Here is a 20,636-nt window from a genome sequence, read left to right as displayed (position 1 = left end):
TAGGAACAGCCCAGAATTGCCATATGGGCAGCTGCCAGAAATGGTGGGCATTAATTTAGAACAGGATTAGGCAAATTCATGAAGGAGAGAAGGTTGACAGGCATCCATTAGCCATTAACTAAACCTCCATGTTCAAGAGCTGTTTACCTCTGAATAACAGACGTTCAGAATATAGATACTGAGGATATAAAATGTGGTCAAACTGTTGCCTTCATGCTCAGCTTGAAAGTATTAAACAAGAATCTGCCTGACCACCATTGAAGGCAGAGGTGGATGGACCCAGGTTTCTTTTTTCTCATTTTCACGTAAAAATGTCATGGCCAGTGCTCTTGTTTATTGCCCTCCTATCTCTTTAGGAAGGCAGCAGGGAGACCTACCACCACAGCAGCATTTCTAAGAAAATACGGTGACGTTCCAAGAACACTCTGCACATGCTTAAACACTGTGTTGTGAAAATGTCATGTGACTCAGGTGATTATCCTCTCGCAAGGGCACTGCATAAATAGCTCCTGCCCACATGACAACCAAACATCCAACTTCTCAGGAAAGTGAGAAACGTGGAAAATATTTTCAGGAGCACAATGCTGGTTCCTTGATCTTGCTGCAAAAAGAGCTGGCTCTTGCTCAAGTCAGAAAGGTCACCTTGCTGGCCCTTTCTTCCTCAGCCTTGTGGGCGACCCTCTTTCCACGCCAAGGCATACCACCATCAGCAGCTGGCATGGCACCCAGTGTGTGGGAGCCTCTTTCCTGGAGGGGGGCTGTCCCCAGGGTGTGGCGGGCACTTTGCCACGTTGCAAGAATTCGGGGCTGGCCTTCTGCTGGAGACTGTAAACAGAGCAGAGTTTTCTTGCCGGTTGGCACAAAGCTCTGGCACATGCTCAAGAGACAGGCGAGAACAGACCAACCTGGCTGCGTTCCCTCACATTGGTCCATTGCCGGTTCTTCACAATATGTTTTTATTGGTTCTATTAATACCCACCATGCCAGAAAGGACACCTTCCTTCCTCTTGCCCACATCTGACAATCACAGGGCTTAACAAGGACATTTCTAACTGAACTGCTTTCCCCGACTCTTTCCCAATCAGATCGATTCCATTTCCATAAATGTGCTCGTTAGCAAAAACCCAAACACAGGTGCTTTCTAGGTATTAAAGGAAGTGAGACCATTTCATCCTTTTTAAGGCTACATTTGCACCATGCATTTAAAGCTCTCTATCACTTTAAACAGTCATTGCTTCTCCCCTCAAAATCCTGGGAAGTGTAATTTGTTAATGGTGTTCAGAGTTGTTATTCCTCTTGCAGAGATACAATTCCTAGAGTGGTTTAACAATTCATCCCTCTTCCCAGGGAACTCTGGGAATTGCAGCTCTGGGAGGGGGACAACAACTCTCTGCACCCAAGCTATACTTCTCAGTATTATATTTTTTTAATGGGGGGGGGGAGCCCTAACTGTTTAAAATGGTAACACAGCACGCTAAACTTATAGTGCAAATGTGGTCTAAGTTACCTCTTTGTGCTAGAAGGATAGGACATTTTTAATGTGCCCCTCAACTGATTGCTCAGTAGTGGACTGCATACTTTGTCTGCAGATGGTCCTCTGGCATTGCCAGGTGCTGCTGGGAAAGCCTCCCTGCCTGAGACCCTGGAGTGCAGCTGCCAGTCCGTGTAGGCAATACTCAGCTAGATGGCCCAATGGTCTGAGTCAGTAGAAGGCAGTTTCTTTATATGAATAAAGTTTGCCCTCAGTATCTAAAAACGATATGGGTGTTATATTGGAGTGGATGAAATGAATATTGTTTATATATAGTGGACAGACGAAGAATGGGAAGTCCCCCTACCTTCTGAATTTTATTTTCTTTCTTAACAACTTTTCTATTTCTTCTTCTTTATTACGCACTCTTTATGTTTTTATTGTATTTAGACCAAAGCCTTAGTTTGGACACAAAAAGGAACAAGAGATTTGATAGTAAGTTTTGTATTTTTTTCTTTATATGTCCTAATACAATTTAAAATATAAAAATGAGATCACGCTCACTTATAACTTTGGATTAATCAGCTATCAAAACATGCAGCCTTACTCATGTGTGTTGATTATTACATCAAGCTTGCAGGAGACAGAGGGTGGGAGCAAGGCAGGAAGCACTTGTAAAAACCGTGCACACCTCTTAAGCATCCCCCAAGACAGCTAAGGATGGTCTGGGTAGACAAAGGAGCTGGCTCAGCCCACACAGGAGTCAAGGTCTAATCTGCAAGGAAGTCTAAACTGACCATCTTGGGAAGACTCCACACACTCAAGGCCAGAAGCCAGAGGGCAATTCCCTCCTGGCGCACATGGCTCAGCCACTGTGGCTTAAGAAGAACAGGCTGCTGGATCTGGCCAAAGGGGGGCCCATCTAGTCCTGCACCCTGTTCTCAGTGGCCAACCAGATGTCCCCAATGGGACATCCACAAACAGAACCCAAGGACAACAACACTGCTTCCCAAAGTGGAGGGAGAGCGTAGCCACTGATGGCAAGGAAAAGCTTCGGGACTCATGTAGCTCTTTTCCTCTTATCCACATGCCAGTGTAATTGATGTAGTTATCTATAAACAGCTGTATTGCATGTACCTAATGAAAGAGGTTAGCTTAGGGATGGGGGACCTGCAGCCCTCCAGATATTGTTGGACTTGAACTCCCAGGCAGAGAGAGAGGAAGAGAAGGGAACTCCAGTGGTTGTTGTTTTGCTTCCCCTGCACTGTCTCAGCTTTGTGGCTATAAATGTGGATGCACAGAGCAATGGTTTCAGACACAACTGAGCCAGATTGGCAGCCGGCCTAACGTGGCAGCGCAGAGCTTTGCTGCTGGGTAGGCAGCCCGGTTCCCCAGCCTCACTGCCAAGAGAGCCACTCCCCAAAGTGGCATTCATGGGTGCCGGATCACATGTCCAGGCCGGCGGCCGCTTTGGCTCCTGACCACGCTGGAGGAAGTAAGCAGCTGAGGCCAGAGAAAGCAATCCCTTCCTTTCCAGGGAGAAGTCGCTGCCTTTTAACATTGCCTTTTTGTAAAGTATACCAGCTCAAAGCTATCTGAAAAAGAGCACGGAGTCAGACATGTTCTAAGGCCACGTTCCCTTAATTGCAACCTTCTAGAGGCCACATGTGAGTGGGTGGGGCCAGAGGCAAAAGTAGGCAGGGCAACGGATGTGAATTTGAACAGTAGGATAGGTTTTATTACACACTTCTGTTTCCTCCTCCACCCAAACAAGACACTTCTGTTTCCTCCTCCACCCAAACAAGCAAGATGCAGTGTCACAGTTCAAGGACACATTGAAGTCGGGTGTAATCATTCCGGTTGCAAAGTGGGGGCCGTTCAGGAGGGTATGTGGCTGAGGAAGAGTCCCGAGGGCCAGATAGAAAGGCTGGAGGCACCATTTGTCACCTGGGTCCAAGGTTCCCCATCCTTATAGTATGGGCAGAACACAGGGTGATGGGGGGTTCCACAACTGTGTGTCCATTAGGGGCAAAACTAGGCTTTATTTCACCAGGGTCAAAGACCCAGTTTGGCACACACACCCCATGCACATTTGTGTACACACACACACACACACACACACACACAGGCTGGGACAGTCAATGGCACCTCTCTGGAGGTTTCACCCAGGGCAAAAAAAACATGGCTACCCCCTCCATAGCTATGGTACATGCCTCCCATGTGGAACTGGGCAACACTAGAAGCAGTCTCAGTTGAGTTTCAGTCAGGAAACCTCCACAGCCCCAAATAATGTGATCTAGCCAGGTGTCAAAATTTTGACCTGTGCTAGGGTCTTGCCTCCTTCCTCGATGTCTCAGGAGGACTAAAATTGCCAGGCAAAGTGAGAAACCACGAGGGCACTCAGTTTTTCTGCCTGGCTTGAGAGCTTTGCTTTCCTCGTGAACCATCTGGGCTGCACCCTGGGTTACCCACCTTGGCCATGCTCTGCCCACCTGGTGGAGTCCCCTCCACTCCCAACAACATTCCACTCCCTATCTAGGAGACTCCACCCCTGGATTCCCAAGGTTGGAGCTACCACCAAAGACACAGAAACCCTCACTAGGACACCAGTCGGTGCATTCCAAAGTTGCCACAGCTGCGAAGGAAAAGAGAAAGGAGAAAAGCAGCCAGTTGTTCCGGCTGACACAATGGACCCATTGAAGGAGGAGAAAGAGAAGCAGCAATTGTGGGACAGGTGGACAGTTCAAGATCTACAAGTCACTTAAAAACCCTTCTCCTGCTGCTGGGATTTGGGTAGACTGAATGCAAGAGGCATGAAGGCTACGGATGAAAGACAGACAGAAGCATAGACTGTGCAAAATGGAGAAGAATGCTTGGGGAAGGGCCTTTTTTTATCTTAGCAGATCAAGGCAAAGGTATTTGTCCACATAGTTCCATAATAGGCCACTCGCTCACACAGCTCAATCTTGACTGTCAAGAGCATGGTTCCACCAAGTTGGAAGAAAGCACAACCAGAGAACAAGTCAGTCTGGGTGTTGAAACAAACCTAGTGCAGGAGGTCAGATCTCCCAACAGGGAGGGAGGGAGGGAGGGTGTGTGTGTGTGTGTGTGTGTGTGTGTGTGTGTGTGTGTGTTTTAAAACTTCAAAGCAGCTGGGCAAGGGGAGTAGGCTCCAGTTGCTATCAGAGAGTCTCTGCAGCTGCTTTGAAACAAACACAGTGGGGGTTGAGATCTGAGGACTGATAGCACCTCCACCCATCATAAGGCAGGTGGGAGATGCACTGCCAGCTCCCTTGCAGATTAGAAGAACTTTCTGGCCTGGTGCATTAGCAAGAGCTTGGAACCATCCAGACGCCCCATCAAGGAAAGCAGAATTCCGCAACCTGCAAAAATTATGCAAATGACAGAATTAACCAGGGCCAGTCCTAGAATGAGGCAGAATGAGGTGGGGAGTGGGGGAGAGTGCTCTTTTGCTCAGGTCCTGCATCTGGTTGGCTGCTGTGGGAACAGAATGCTGGACTAGATGGGCCAGTGGCCTGATCCAGCAAGCTCCTATGTTCTTATGGTTCAGTTGCCAGTGCCAGTAGCAGGAATGAGGTAGGTATGGAAGGGGGATGCCCTGCACATCACCTGCTCATTCTGCAAAAATCTGCCCAGCTAGTCAGGGACTGGGAGTTGAGGAGCAGAGAAGGCAGCAAAGCAGCCCTACAATCTCCCACCAGACCTTACTCAGAAGTTTTCTCTTTGGAGAAAAGGCAAGGTGAATTTGAGATGCCAAATCCTGTGCTTGCAGGTGGAAGCTTCGGAAGACCCTGAACCCTTACTTTGTAAGTCAACGGAGACACCTCACGCAGCAAGCAACACACATATGGAACGAACCACACAAACCTGTGGTCAGATCAGCTGCTCAAGTGGCACTCAGTCCTACAAGCAACATGGCTTAATGGATCCCAGGTCCCAACAGAGAACTAACAGCTGGTTCTCTGGAGATACTGCTCTTATACATGGATGTTCCATTTGAGTATGTTGGTAAAAGGGTGTTGAAGTAAGCACTTGGCAAAAGAAAGTGAGAGGAGGCAAAATTCTCTCCCCACCCTTCCTCCCTCCACCCAAGCCTCTATACCAGGCATAGGCAAACTCGGCCCTCCAGATGTTTTGGGACTACAACTCCCATCATCCCTAGCTAACAGGATCAGTGGTTAGGGATGATGGGAGTTGTAGTCCCAAAACATCTGGAGGGCCGAGTTTGCCGATGCCTGCTCTATACGCTGTCCCTCTAATCACAGGCCTGTCATTGCCACCCCCTTCTCCCGCCCCCCTCCCCGAGAAAATGAGCCAAGTCCTCATCCCCAACCAAATCTTCAGAGCTGTGCAGGATAATCTGTTGCTCTGACTCACATCCTGCCAATTGAAACATGCCCACTGTGGATATACAACACCCCCCTTACATAGCCAGAAGCCAACAATTTCTCTCTCTCTCTCTCTCTCTCTCTCACACACACACACACACACACAGAGAGAGAGAGAGAGAGAGAGAGAGAGAGAGAGAGAGAGCGAGCGCATTGCTTCCTTCTCCTCATTTGCTCCCTTGTCTCCTGAAAGGACCTCAACTGCTGAGAAGTGCATCTGCATTGAGACAAAGGCCTGGATCTTGAAGCAAACAACCTGTGCCTGGGCTACCCTGCTCCTGCCATTAGGTCACATTCACACCATACATTTAAAGCACTGTTCCCCTTTTTAAATGTATGGTGCGAAACCAGTGAAATTTGTAGAACATTAGTAGAAATGGAGGATCAAGAAGATCAACTGAAAGAGGTGTGGGAAAAGGAGGCAACAGGGCAGATAGATAGTCAAAGCTGGGGAGAAATATGGGAGAATCGTACGTTGAAAATGTTGTCTATAAGAAGAATATTATTATAAATTAGTTTGGAGGTGGTATTTAACACCAGTCAGCTTACATCAAATAAACAAGGAATATTCAGTGTTATGTTGGAGGCGATCCCAGGAAACCAGGAATTATGCTCACATGTGGTGGGGGTATAAATATGTACAATTTTCCTGGCAAAGGGTGTTTAAGGAGATAACAGAAATCACTGGGTTAAAGCTGACCGAAAGTCTAGAGATAGCATTATCAATTTATGATGGGGTGGAAGATTCGCAGGCTATGAAGGACTTGCTCACAAATTTATTGATAGCTGCACAAATTATTATAGCTTGGAAGTGGAAGGGACAAGCAAAATATAAAATGGAAGAATGGTATAAAGAGGTGTGGGATATAGCTATTAATGATAAATTAACATGGGCCATTAAGGTATGACAGGGAATATGCAGGAGAAATGATTTCGAGGAGATATGGAAGGTGTTTGTAGAATTTGTAGTGTTAAAACAGAAAGGGGTCAAACTATCACAAGAGGTGTTGAAATTTTGGGAGGATGGATAGCTACAATGGAATTGTCTCGGTGGTGGGGTGCACATTTTTATTCTTATTTATTTATGATTATTACTTTGTCAAAATAAAATAAAAATAATAAAGCACTGTAATGCCACTTTAAACAGTTATAGCTTCCCCCAAAGAATTCTGGGAGCTGGAGTTTGCTAAGGGTGCTAGGAGTTGTTTGGAAGAGTAGTACTCCCAGAGTAGTTTAACAGTTTAACAGGAATTTTCTTCACAAGGAACTCCAGAAACCATAACTCTGAGGGAAACAGGGGTCTTTAAACACCTCTTGGCAAACTACAGCTCCCAGGATTCTGGGAAGGAAGTCATAGCTGTTTTAAAATGGTATCAAGGTGCTTCAAAATATATGGTGTGACAATGTCAAGGAGAGACCTGTGGTGGCATTGCTGCTTCCTGCAGAATTTCTCTGCTCAGTTTACCATCACCACCTTCTCTCCCTTGTCACGGACTCTGGAGGCTCTGCCAAGATCGTTTAACCTCCCACTTCCTTTAAAACTGCTTAATGCAGGTTTTAATGCAGCAGACTTTCAACACCACCACCTTTGCATCTCAACACCAGACAAGCTAGGAGCTAAATGGCACGTTAAATCTAGGGTTATGGGCGCAACAACAGAATGACTAGGCACGCTTCCCCCCGCCCCCCATAACCAAAGTACAAAGCTGAAAATGAACGAACTGTAGCTAAAATATTATGTTCATTTTTTCACATGCTCTAGTTCTTCCCCTGCCCATGCCCCAAATATTCTTAAGAGGGTCTCTTCTCCAGTCTTCAGAGAGTACTGTAGCAGAAAAAGTCCCTCCTTTCCTTCCACTCTGCAGTTTTAATCGGAAATCTTAGGCGCAGTACTGTGCCCAGAGCTCAGAAATGGCTCGCGCTAATGAAATTCCCTGTTGCAAAATGCGCCTAGAACAATGGGAGTTTCGAACACTGCGCCAGACTACATTTGGTTGTAGGAAGAGGTCTTAGGTGACATCCATAACACCATACATTTAAAGCACACAACTGCCTTCAAAGATACCCGGGAACTGTAGTTTGCACTTCAGAGCTGCAGCTCCCAGCACCTTTAGCAAAGTACAGTTGCCAAGATTACTTTGGGGAAGCCGGGTGCTTTAAAGGTGCTTTTCATGTATGGTGTGGACACAGGCTCTTTGGAGAAATGAGACAGTTCATCTGCACAACTCTGCATGAGCCAGACCGCTCCTTAAGAGCTTTCCAATGTGGAAAAAGAAAAATCAACACGCTCCGAGAGCTCAAACTTCTGCAAGGAAGCCTCTTGCAGCCAATTGGCTCATTCAAACCCAGCAAGAGAGCAGAGTCCGTTTCTGCGGGAAGGAAGCATGCTTGTCCCATGCGTCACACACAGGGGAAAAAATCACCCCAAAGGGAGAGAGAGCTCTGTAAACTCCTATAAAGCTTTTGGAATGCAAGAAGTCCTGGGTTCAAGCCCCAGGTAATGCAGGGGAGGTCCCCTGGAGAGTCAGCATGGCCCTTACTGAGCTAGTTGGACACTTGGTTTGACTCCATATAAGGCAACTTCTTGTGTTCACCACAGACGGGGGGGAAAAGAATCACATCAGTTTGGGGCAGGAATGGCAAAAGCTCTGAAATAGGTAAAGACAACATTTCTGTTGCCCTTGAAAGGATGCAGATATTGGGGTGGGATGCAGATATTGGGGTGGGGTGGGGTGGGAGTGAAAACTGGTCTTTCCGCATTTTCCCTTACATAGCCCACACTGTCTTAGGAATGGCTACCTTCTGCTCCAAGTAGGTAAGCCACCATTCACCATGAGTAGAACCTCCTTGCCCAGAGGCAGTGTACCTCTTTAGTTCTAGGTGCCAAGAGACCAACCTATTGACCCCAGCATGTCCTGCTTGGCAGCACCCACGATGTGCTATTATTATGAGTTGCCTTTGTATCCCACTTTTTTCTCCAAGGAGCTCAAGGTGGCATTCATGGTTCTTCCCCTTCCTCAATTAATACCCAGAGCAAGCCTACAAGGTAGGTTAGGCTGAGATGCAGTGGTTTGTCTCCCAGATCCTAGTAGTATGTGTCCCATTATAGAAGAGACTGGGGGACCTGTGGCCCTTGCCAGATATTTTGGACTGCAACTCCCAGCAAACGCATCAAGGACAGCCATGCTGGCTGAGGCTGATGGGAGTTGAGGTCCAAAACATTTGGAGGTGCATGTGAGGTTGGGGGAAGCTGTCATCCATTATAACACTGTCTCCCCATCCTATTAAGCCTTCTGAGAAACAGACCCAAAAGCCATTCAAACAAAGAAGCAGCTGGAGGCACGATTACCTGGAAGGGCTGGCCAACACTGCAAGTCTCGGGCCCAGCTCCTTGCAGGCTGCAAAACATCCCAGAGGGATGAGCTTCTTCTCCCAGGCTTCCGCACACAGATGCCAACTTCCAAATTCAGTGTCACGTTAATTATGGGGGAAATCTGTTGCAGGTAGCAGAAATGTGACACAAAAGCAGCTGCTGTCACTTCACAACACTTTCAGGCTTTCGCAAAATTACTCATGGCAGTCTTCCAAGCATTTCCAAACAACAAAGAGGGCTGGAAGCTTTTTAAAAACAAACTTTTTCGAAACTCAGCAGAGGTCTCAGGAAGTTTCTCTGTGCAGGTGGGAGCAACATCTCATGATATGCAGTGCACCAGCGCTTTGTTCTTCTCTCCGGATAAAGAGAGATAAAGATGAGGGTACCACGATGGGGAGGAAACCTGCCCCAAGATAAGGCTGGCAGGCCTGTCTCCTCCAACATTTATTCTTCCAGGGAGAATGGTCTGAATGCATTCACACCTTTATAATGAGAACTGCAATCTTGGCTTTAATAAGGAGCTGGGACTCTCAGAAACCAAAACAACCGTTCTGTTCCCAGGGCCACACAGGAGAATAATCATTGACCTTCTGGAACTACGGAGTCAAAATAAGGGACTCCTTGGCTATGGTCTGAGCTACCTTCCCATGCTGGGATTAATATTTTTTTAGAGCGAGGATGACATATTAAAGACCCACATTCTGCAAAACTTAGTAAGTGTGGATGCAATCCAAAGGGGTAATGAGAAAGGATCTCAAGAATTGCACTCGGACATTTCTGTCTCTCTGAGAAGGTTAATAGGCACAGCTTTGAAGAATGGAGGAGTCAGGAAACACAAGAAAGCTCTCTCTACACCCCCACCCCACCCCACCCCCGGCCCCTCTCTCCTCTTCACCCACTGAAACGTGAGGGCAGCAGATCCCTGGTAAAGAACTGGCTGTTCCAAAGTGTGGTTTTGGATGCAAGGGGAAGAAAGCAGAAGGAATCAATTAGGATCTGAACAAGAGCCCCACCCAAAAGCCACCGAGGAAGCTGCTCAGGCAAGGACTGGGAGAGCTACAAACTGCTTTTTATTTTGTATATTTTATTTATTATTACTACTACTATTACTACTACTCTATTATTGTTAGTAAAAGGTTGGTTTCCTCGTTTCCTGCTATTTGTCATGGGCAAATAACTACCCTGATTTTGTCTATGTGTGGGAGAAGGGGGCATTCAGGAGGTTTACTTTTTTAAATAATGCAGCTCCTGTACCAGCTAATAAATTTTATTGACTGTGTTGGGAGGACGCAGACTATATATTTCACTTGCTACAGAACCACTGTAAGTCAGGGGCAAGCAGTGCCATGGCACCCAAATGTGTCACAATGAATTCTTAATGGCTTTGGTGAATTATTAAATGAAGAGCAGCATCAAACAGGAGGCAGAGCAGGGGAGGGGCTGCTTAACCCTCTCCTCACAGTTCCTTCATGCCCCAAGATCTAGCCCCCTACGCTGGCTGCTTTTGCCCCTGCAGGGCTCCAGCTGAATGCTTAGAGCTAAAATATGCATCTGAAACCCTGGCATGTGGAAGAAGGGTTGAAGGAATGAGCAGAACACCAGCCAATAGGAGAAAAATGAAGCATCGCCCTCACCCTACCGCTCCTCCAGTCAAAGTTACAGCCTCCCAAGGGTGCTTTTCTTTCTTTTCTTGTATAATTCAAAGGAACTTCCTAGACCTCCCTTGCTTCTTCCCATTCATTCCATGTGTCTAATATAACTCACATAGAGGTGTTATTTTAACAACTCATGGGCAAATACTGATACCAATTGTAGGCATTAGGTACTGTACTATCATGTTCCTTGTCTTGGAGCAGCAGTTCTCAGCAAAGCGCAAACTGGATCCATTGTTAAATTAAACAGACATTCACTTTCCAGGTTTTCTGACTTGGTATCTCTTATAGACCTACCTGGAGATCTTGGGAATTAAACCAGGGACCTTCTGCCTGCGAAGCTGATGTTCTACCACAGAGCTATGGCCCTTTTCTGCCAGTGGTGTAACAGAACCTGGAGGGAGCAAGTTCTGAAACTGCAGCAGGTGAAGCTACGTGAGAAGGGCTCCTGTGACTGATGCCTTGGCCCGATGGCACAAATGCAGCCTCATTCTATTGTCTATATAAAGGAAGAGAACGGGGTCCTGGGCTCAGAGAAACCTCAGGGATGAAAAGGTGGCAAGTTAAGTGCTTCAAGGAGTTTATTCTTGGCATGAAAATAGGCTGTATCAAGGCTTTGCGGGGGAAGGTAAACAAGAGACACAAACACGAGCTTCCAAAAATTGTGGTAGGGTGATGGCGGGATGATATTTTGTCAAGGTTCCTGGCATGTAAGAGGGGAGGAAATGCACAATCCAAACCAAAGTTTTGCACAGGGACACCATTTCTTCTCACAGGATTTGGTTTTCAGCGGCTGAATTCCCCCACCCATGACCAGCCATGCTTCTGCCCCAGAATGCACTCAAGGCATTGGATTATGGACTCAAACTGCCAGCAAAGAGATTTTGCCAAGCCCATCGTTGTGGCTGAATGTCACGTTTTGCCTCTCTGAGGAAGGAGGCGCCAGAAGGGGCACTGGAGGGAACAAACACACACACGAACACACATACAACAACCAACCCGCCTTGCTTAAAAACGGCACGTGAACAGGCAGGATCATGGATTGCCAGCAACAAGCCACCAAGAATCCCAAATCGTTGGAATAAACGCTTCTTGCCAGAGCAGAAGGGCGTTGGCCACAGCCATGAGTCAGAAATGGTTCTGGCACAGAGTGCCAAGCATGGGCTCCGCCCTTTCAAATCCAAAACGCTGGCTGGTTTCTATGGAGTGGCCAATACAGAGCTTCCACAGCAGCATCCATAGTTCCCATTGGCCCACTAGAAGATGCCGAGAGCAGGGGCTGATGGGAAGCCTCACCCGTTAGGCACACGTGAGGGGTGCAGGGCTGCCCCGGCTTTGTCTGTGCCAGATCAAAGATCTGTAGCCATTTCTGTTTGGGGACTGGCGTGAGCCTTGAAGTGCCATGTCTTTACCAGGCTCCCCTGCTGCCTAGCTTTCATACTTTTCCAGGCTCCCTTACTGCCTGGCTTTTAACGCGTCCCGGTGAGGTTTTTAGGAAGGCAGAGTACGTAGCACATAAAACCCATTCACTCTTACTGCAGGGAGGAGATTAGAATCCAAGAGTAGCACATAGAGATGCAGGTTCCAATCATGACAGCCTTGTCCAGTCCTAAACTCTTAGCAGGGTAATTGCAAAGACAAATGCAACTTTGTACACGCAGGGTATGATTCAAATTTATTCAGTGTTGCTCAACCTGCTACAGATACCCAAGAGGGGAAAGGATGCATCTTGCACTGATCAGCTTCCCTGTAGAATCGTGGCACTCACCCATGCCCACAAACCACAAGCTATGGGGCCTTTCTTGTGCTTTTTATATCTGTTGCAGATAATTGTATTTTAAAGAATGTCACACGTTCCAGGTAGAATTTTGCAAAAAGGTGACATGTGTGCAACCAAGACAAACAGAAGAAGGTGCCTCTTATCAGGTCTGGCCAGCGGCCCACCACATCTGGAATTGTCTATTCTGGCTGACAGCAGCAATGATGGCTTTCCGGAGCATAGCTCGGTGGTCTGAATATGCCCAAATTTGATCCCTGGCATCTCCAGGTAGGGCTGTGAAAGAGCCCTGTTGGAAACCCTGGAGAGCCACTACCCAGTCAATGTAGACAACAAAGAGCTAGATCAGGATCTCCAGCTGTTTTTGGACTACAATTCCCATCATCCCTGACCACTGGTCCTGCAAGCTGGGGATTATGGGAGTTGTAGTCCAAAAACAGCTGGCGACCCAAGTTTGGGAAACCCTGAGCTAGATGGATCAATGGTCTGACTCTGCATGAGGCAATATACTATGTTCCACTTCTGTTTTGAGACCCAGCTGAACCATGGAAATCTTGTATTCTACCACCCAGCTTCAGGCCATTCCATACATCATGCTGAGCAAACAAGCCACATAGGGGAGGGTCTGATAAACAGCAATTGGTGATAAGAGTCAAAGTCTGACTTACATACAAAGTCAATTTATTTCAGTGTCACTGCCCGTCCATACCAACACAAGGCATTTCTGGCAAACCAACAGCCTGAAAACAGGGGTGGGAGTTGAGGAGCAGCCAGCTTCATCAGGTTTAGTAAAAACTTCCTTGCCTGCTCACCAGGAAACAATCCTTACTCGACACAGGTGAGTAAGCAAGTGGTTATAATATGAGCACAATATACCTGGATATCAGATGCCGGGGATAGACAAGGGGAAGGCACAGACCCTTTTATGCCCAGCATATAAGCTTCCTGGACGCTTCTGTCTAACCACTGCTGGAAACAGAAGGCTGGGCCTTTGGACCGAATAGAACAAGGCATTAAAAGTACAGTGCACATGGTCCTAAGATTTAAGGGGAGCCCGGAACCTGATTCAAGAGTTAGGGCTCAAGGCATAGAGCATGCCAACAAAGAAAAAGTGCCTCTGAGCATACATGAACAAATTTTTGCTCCCCACCAAGTTAACTACAAAGCTCCTTTAGAACCACAGGGACTTTGTCGCTGCAGCAAACCTGCTCAGCAACTCTGGCCTCTCTCCAGGCTGTTTAATGACAACTCAGCCTATGGCTGTTTGGAGCTTCCTTGTGTAGCTCATAGCTGGACGTGCCCACAAAAGTCCTCCAAGAACACAGCCCTCCAGCACAGATCATAGATCACAGAATTGTAGAGTTGGAAGGGACCCCGAGAATCATCGAGTCCACCCCCTGCAATGCAGGAATATGCAGCTCATTTTTTTTACCGAGTCAAAAATTAAAGGTTAAAAACTAGCATGATCCACTGTGTATCTGCACTGCACTCTAATTGGGACGGATGTCTCCCATTTGTGCCCTGGCACAGGTGGGTATTTCAACATGATCAAAGTTACAATGGGCTATTGATTATGGCAAGGGTGGCTAACCTCTCACCTAGGAGGGAGGCCTGATGCAGACCCCCAAGACCCAACTGATTTGGCAGTGGCAAAAAGGTAAGAAAAATTAAAGTGGGCTCCTCTCCACTCAGCTACTTGATGGAGAATGCCAGAATACGTGCTTGTCGCCAAGTCCTGATGTATTCGCTTCTGGTTCTCATGGTCACAATGATAAGCTGGAGAAAGCTAACAAAAGCATCAGAAACTAGGGACACACCAGCCTTGAAGAGACAGACCACATCCTACCCAGCTTCCTACCCGCGGGAACCATTTGTTTGCCTCTCTGTTTTCAAACAAGAGTCTTGGAGAAGTTAAGTTAAGTTAAGAGAAGTAATCCAGCTGCACAATCCTGATAGTTGCCTTGCCAGGGTGCAAGCCGAGTCTGGGTGGCAGAGATACCGAGTGGCTGTTTCCACCCAGCCTCCAGATTAATGGACTCCTGGATATTAATGAATGCCTACTTGTATGCCCTGTTGCACTCCGTGGGGCCTAGCATGCAATGCAAGTAAGGCACCCTAACTACTAAAAAGGCACCCCGAGGGAGATCCACAGGCTAGTCAAAAAGAGAAAAATCCATTCCTGAGACAGGGCAAGTGCAATGCAAAACTGATATTCTATTATTATTATTATTAACCACCAAATATCAGAGTGGAAGGCACATACGGAAAGGAACTGAAAGCTGGTGAATCAAGAATTCTAGAAACTCCAATATGAGCGATATGTTCAAAGGGGAAACAATTGTTACAGATGGGGAGACTTCGTCACACAGCATGCTTTGATCTTTGTAAAGCTACCACTAAAAGGGGAACAAGGTAGATGACTTTGCTTCCGACCACAGGCGGGGCCCTCCAGCTGCCTCACCCCCACGCAATGTCTAGCTCTCCCCCCCGCCCAGCTCCGCCGGGGAATTTCTATTTGTCCTTCGAAATCAATGAATTACGATTGTAGTTTCCCTTCGGCTGACTCACACTGCCTCTTGTTTGCAGTCTCAAAACATTTGCTGCCTCCCCTGGCAACTGCTATTGCCGAGCTGTCGGACGAGGCAGGCAGGCAAACAGGTTAATTGCAAAGGAAAACCTTTTGCAACCAGCCTTGCAAAAACAGAAAGACAGGTAGCCAGCGCCCCACGGGAGGAGACGCAAAAGGGCCCCATGTGCTGCTGTTTGTGGCACAAAGCACACGGTTGTCAAGACCCGATGCGTGGGCTGCAAAGCCTGCCTGCTTCTGGGGCACAGCACAATGGCTGACAAAACAGACACCTGGCAGCTAGATGGGACTTCCAAAAATATTTCCTGCTGCTCTGAGTTTGTCTACTCCTACAGAAGAGAGGCAATGCTACAGAACATGCAAGTGCAGTTGACAACAACTATTTCTTTCCACATTAGTTAAATTGTAGTTAAGCACAGGGGCATATTAAAGAAATGGCAACCGTGGTTAGACGCCCCATGAACACACCAAACTGCTATCAAACCATAATCTGAGGCTTGCAGTATGAATCATATCAGCTGCAGCATACCATTGCAGATGAATCTTCAACCAGGTTGGGGACAGAGGAGAATAAAAGACACACCTGTAATGTCCCTACCTCCTATGTCTCAAGTGAACATGCAGCTCCCTGTGCTTCTCCCAGGGATGGAAGGGGGTTAGTTTAACCTCTGCTTTGCTAGTAAAACTGAATTACTGTGTGGCGAAATGATGCATGTCTAAAATGCGTGTCACCAACATGAAAAGTTTGGAAGCTCTGCAGTAAGGGATATTAAGTCCTACAACTCACTTGGGGTGAGCAGGAATCAACACCAGATGACCACGCAGGTCTTTACAAAAGCTTGGCCAGAAAGCATGGGTTTTTGCAGGCAAACAAGCCAGCAAAAACCCTTGCGCTGCGGAAACTTGGGTGGAATTAACTGCAAACCATTCCTTGCCCTGTCTCTGTCTCTGACTATTTATTATTATTATTATTATTATTATTATTATTATTATTATTATTATTATTTCAGTTGTCATTCACACAGTGCATTTCAAATCTGTAAAATGCTTTGCAGACATTGTTTTAGTAACCTGCACCACAGTCTTATCAGATAGAAATATTGGCCTATCATCCCAATTTGGCAGTTGAGGGACCAAGCTAAAGACCAACTAAGGCTGCAGCTCTGAGCGCAGACAGCTGGGAGCATCCCCTCTGAAATAAGTGGGGCTTAGATGTGAAAATTAAACGCATGTGGGTCTGGGCTGCAAGGCCACCCAGGGAGCTTGAGTCACAACCTGGGAAGTTCATCTGAGTACTTCAGAGGTAATCCGAGGCAAGGCAGATTCATCCGCCTTCCCCAGCTGGTGTCCTCCAGACGTCTGGAACTACAACTCCCATCGGTGCTGCAATAGCTGCACTGACTGGGGCTGATGGGAGTTGTAGTCCAAAACATCTGGAGGGTGAAACAGGCTGGGGGAGGTTATCTTGGGTAATCTGCAACTTTATCCTGGTATGCTACATGCATGCATTTACAAAACTGATGTTCAGGCTTGTTTTTTGAAGTGCTTTATGGAGCACTTGCAAGTGATAGGGAATGCAGCCTCTCCCCCCCCCCTTCAAAAAAATGCCCACATAAAGAACCGCCGCTCAGCACCTAGTGCTGCAGCCTTTTCAAATGATTCTGCCACACATGGCACAACAGACCCATGATCTAAATGGAGACAGGCTCGCATTGCCATTGAGATGAGCACAAAGTTATCTAAAGCGGGATCTGCAATGGGACACATGCAGGTTAAATATAAAACTGAGCTGCATGCGGGTGGCATCTGCAAAAGGCATTATTTCTGGGAAAGGGACTCTGCAATTTACTCAGAAAGGACCCAACAACTCACCTCCCCCGCCCTCACTTCTAAGGCTTCTCAGCAGAGAAGGCTAGGAAGCCACAGCAAAGCCAAAAGCTGTAGGAAAACTGGCCTGCAGACTTTGGTATAAGGCTGCTGTAGCCTCCACATTCCCTGCTGCCTATCAGAGTTCAGTTACCGCCTGAAGCCAAATACTGGCAGGGAAGGCAGGAGGAAAGAGGGTACAGTTGTTCAGCATGCAAGCACAGCACTATCAAACCATGCAGGGCAGAACACAGTTACTACAGCTGCACCTTGGTTCCTTTAAAACACAAAACCTCCATGTTGAGTTTTGAAGTTCCTAGTCCTTCTGGTTCAAGAGCAAAAAAACCCAAACAACAAAAAACCCATAACAAAACTCAGCACTGAGAGAACACAAAAAACTATTTAGAAACTAGAGCTGGTGAGGAAGCGGGGAGGAGGACTGCTACTCGCTATAGTTCCTGCTCTTTTGCTATGACCACCAGGTCTTCCCCTCTGCACAGCCTGTTTCTCTGCAAGTCTGAACTCACATTCTCCAGGACATGCCTAAGAAACGTGGAGGAGATGCATTCCCCACCACAAAAATGCAGCCAACGCACAGTAACTAAGCGTGTGGCGCAATCTGCCCAGTGTGCACAATTTATTCCAGTTGCAGAAATTTAGGATGAGTGGAATGGGAAAAAATATATAATCACATATTTCCTCCACCACACCCGAATCGAATATTTGAGCCAACACAGAAAAGGCTGCGTAGGAAAAATCTAAAACGGAGACAATGAAGGTCAGAACGGGCGCAAATTCAGCAAGCAGTTTGTTAAATCAGATGCTCCCCTGGATGGAAAAGGGTTCAGCTTGAGTAAAAGTGGTCATGGGTGGGCACTTCAGAACAGAATGTTCCCTTCTCCAACCAGCAGAGCAGCAAACATAGTTTGGTTCTACTGAAGATGCAACTTGCTAAGCTTAGAAGTCCAGGGAATCCTCCAAGAGAATGAAGGGTGTGCCTTGATAAGAGAAGCACCTATCCCACCGTCTGCCCCAAGAGCTTGCTGACATTTCCTGGGGCCCCCAAACCCAACGGTGATCTGCCACACAGAGGCTTTTGGCAAACCACTCAGACAATTCATGAGACAACCACATACACAAATAGTCCTTGCTCAATTTGGAGTGGAGACTAAGCTGTGTACAGTATACACACTCTCATTCAAGGCTGCGCTCAGTGCGCTCCTAGCTGCTAGTAAGGGAAGCAGTGTGCGCACAACACGAGCCACAATCCATATCTATCCTGATGTTTCTTGTGAAATATTGCATTTTAATGCACTTTCCCCCAAACCAGCTTGGCTCCAAATTGAGAAAACAAATGACCCAGCTGTGCTTTAAGCCAGCTTGAGTTGTTTTCAACCAAGCCTTACTCAGAGTTAACCCACGGAAATGAATGGAGCCACCTTAGCCATGCCCATTCATTTCAATGGGGTAAGCAACACGGTGCCCTCCAGATGTTCTTGGACTAGAACGCCCATTGTTCCTCTCCCCTGGCCATGCTGACTAGGGCTGACGGGAGCTGGAGTCAAACATCTGGAGAGCACCACACTGAGGACCCCTTAATCTGGTCAACACAAGGAGGGGGCAATTTATGCAATCTTAATGGAGACTATTGTGCGTGGCCTCATTGCTGGCACCAAAGCCATCCCCTGTGCTTGCTCCCCAATGCACCCAAAACCAGGACATGGATACAAAATATTAATTTTGATGGCCGCTGGTGGAAATTTAAGAAAGTTTTTTTTTAAAAAATCTGATTACTCCAAGATATTCTGAACAGAACACAGCTACAGTGCCAAGGAGAATAAAGCTGGGGTCCTTGCCCCCAGCTCCCTTTCTAAGTTTGGGGGATCCATCCAACTATGGTTTAAGATATGCTGGCCACATACCACAGAGGTAAACTTTCCACTGCCAAACTGGGAATTCCAGGCAGCCGTGACAGATACCACAATGCCAACCGCACAACCAATTGCCCACAAAAGAGGAAAAGAAAGTGTTCATTGTCGAGCCTGAACGTGGGCTTGGGGAAGAATATGCCGCCTCCTCCTGTGCCCACAACAGAGTCGCAGTCTTCCCAGCTGGAGAATGACATTCTTTGCCCTCCCAGCTCATATGATGGCTGCCAGCTTCCATGCCCGCTTTGGTCCCTGCCCAAAATCCTTGTGGGCCACAATCCACTGGGCTTACGCTTTTGACGCAATCCTGACTACGGACTCCAAATCGTTCCGAGGTGTGCATGGGATTTTCTCTTTTCTTTTTTAAGGGGGGGGGGGAGCTGAGGAAAACGCTGTTTGGACCAAGGAGGGTACCCTCCACCCCGAGTGCACCCAGCCAGCCCCTTTCCGGGCGCCCTACCTGGCCTTGAGCTCCTTGAACTCCTCGCGGACTTTGCTCAGCTCCAGCTGCAGGCGCGCCCGCTCCTTGGCCACCGAGTCGAGCGTCTTGCGGGCGTCGGCCAGCTCCGCCTCGTAGGCCGACTTGATGCCCGTGACCTCGCGGCTCACCTCCTCCTCGGACTCGGTGATGCGCAGCCGGAGCCCGGCGTTCTCGGACTCGAGGGAGCGCACCTTGTCGATGTAGATGGCCAGGCGGTCGTTCAGCTCCTGCAAATCCTCCTTCTCCTGCAGGCGGGTGATGCGGGCCGGCGAGAGCGGGGTCGAGGTGCCCCCGCTCCGGGTGCTCCTCTTCTGGCCGGGGGTCTCCATGGCGCAGGCGGGGGTTCGGGCCCTGGCGAACGCGGAGGACGAGGGAAGCGGCGGCGGCGGCGGCGGCGGCGGAGGCACTGGAGGAAGCAGCAGAATTCCAACGCACCTCGGCTCTCCAAGTGACAGGCGGTCTGAGTCACGGGCTTGGAGGGCAGCTCATATAGCTTTGGGAAAAGGCGGGGGAGGCTGGGAAAGAGGAGGGGAGGGGCTAGGCAAATAGAACCAGCCCCTCATTTGCATTGTTAAAGGAAAACTGCCCAGGACTGGGTTTTTATCACATTCTCTGATGCTTCCCGTCTTCATCCGCCGCCCTCCTCCCGATCTGCTTTGCCTTCCCCTCCGCTCAGGGTGTTTCGACGTTCCAGAGAGCAAGGAGCCCGTGCGCATAGTGGTTAGAGCAGCCTTTTCTCAGACGGCGTTGGAATGCAGCGCCCACCATCCCAAGCTAGCAGAGAAGGTGGTCAGGGACGATGGGAGCTGTAGTCCAACAGCGTATGAGGACCCAAGGTTGAGAAAGGCTGGGTTCGTTGGAAGGGGCCCTGAGCACCATCTAGTCCAACCCCCTGCAATGGAGGAAGATGCATGCAGCTGCCCCATACGGGGATCGAACCTGCAACCTTGGCATTAACAGCATCACGCTCTGAGCTATGCAGGCCAGGGTTCGAATCCCGATTCATAGGGAAGCTCCCAGTCGCCTGTTGTAAGGGCCAGTTGTTTCTGTGTGGGTATGGGAAGCAGGAATGCAAACGGTGCAGGTCTTACA

At 48.1% G+C, this 20,636-nt stretch overlaps 1 protein-coding gene across 2 annotated transcripts in view; it reads right to left on the bottom strand.

Annotated features, from left to right (window-relative positions):
- LMNA (lamin A/C) overlaps positions 1-20,011 on the bottom strand; it is a 47,582-nt gene extending 27,571 nt beyond the window's left edge. For both annotated transcript variants that reach the window (XM_081841881.1, XM_081841882.1), the window contains exon 1: positions 19,524-20,011. In XM_081841881.1, the coding sequence (XP_081698007.1) occupies positions 19,524-19,873 (350 nt within the window). In that variant the 5' untranslated portion in view covers positions 19,874-20,011. The remainder of the gene's footprint in view (positions 1-19,523) is intronic.
- Between the last annotated feature and the right edge of the window lie 625 nt (positions 20,012-20,636).

This window comes from Podarcis erhardii, assembly GCF_964252035.2.
Source record: "Podarcis erhardii genome assembly, chromosome: 15".
NCBI classification, from domain to species: domain Eukaryota; kingdom Metazoa; phylum Chordata; class Lepidosauria; order Squamata; family Lacertidae; genus Podarcis; species Podarcis erhardii.
Note: the sequence above shows the minus strand (reverse complement) of the source record. Positions and strands in the feature narration are given on the sequence as shown.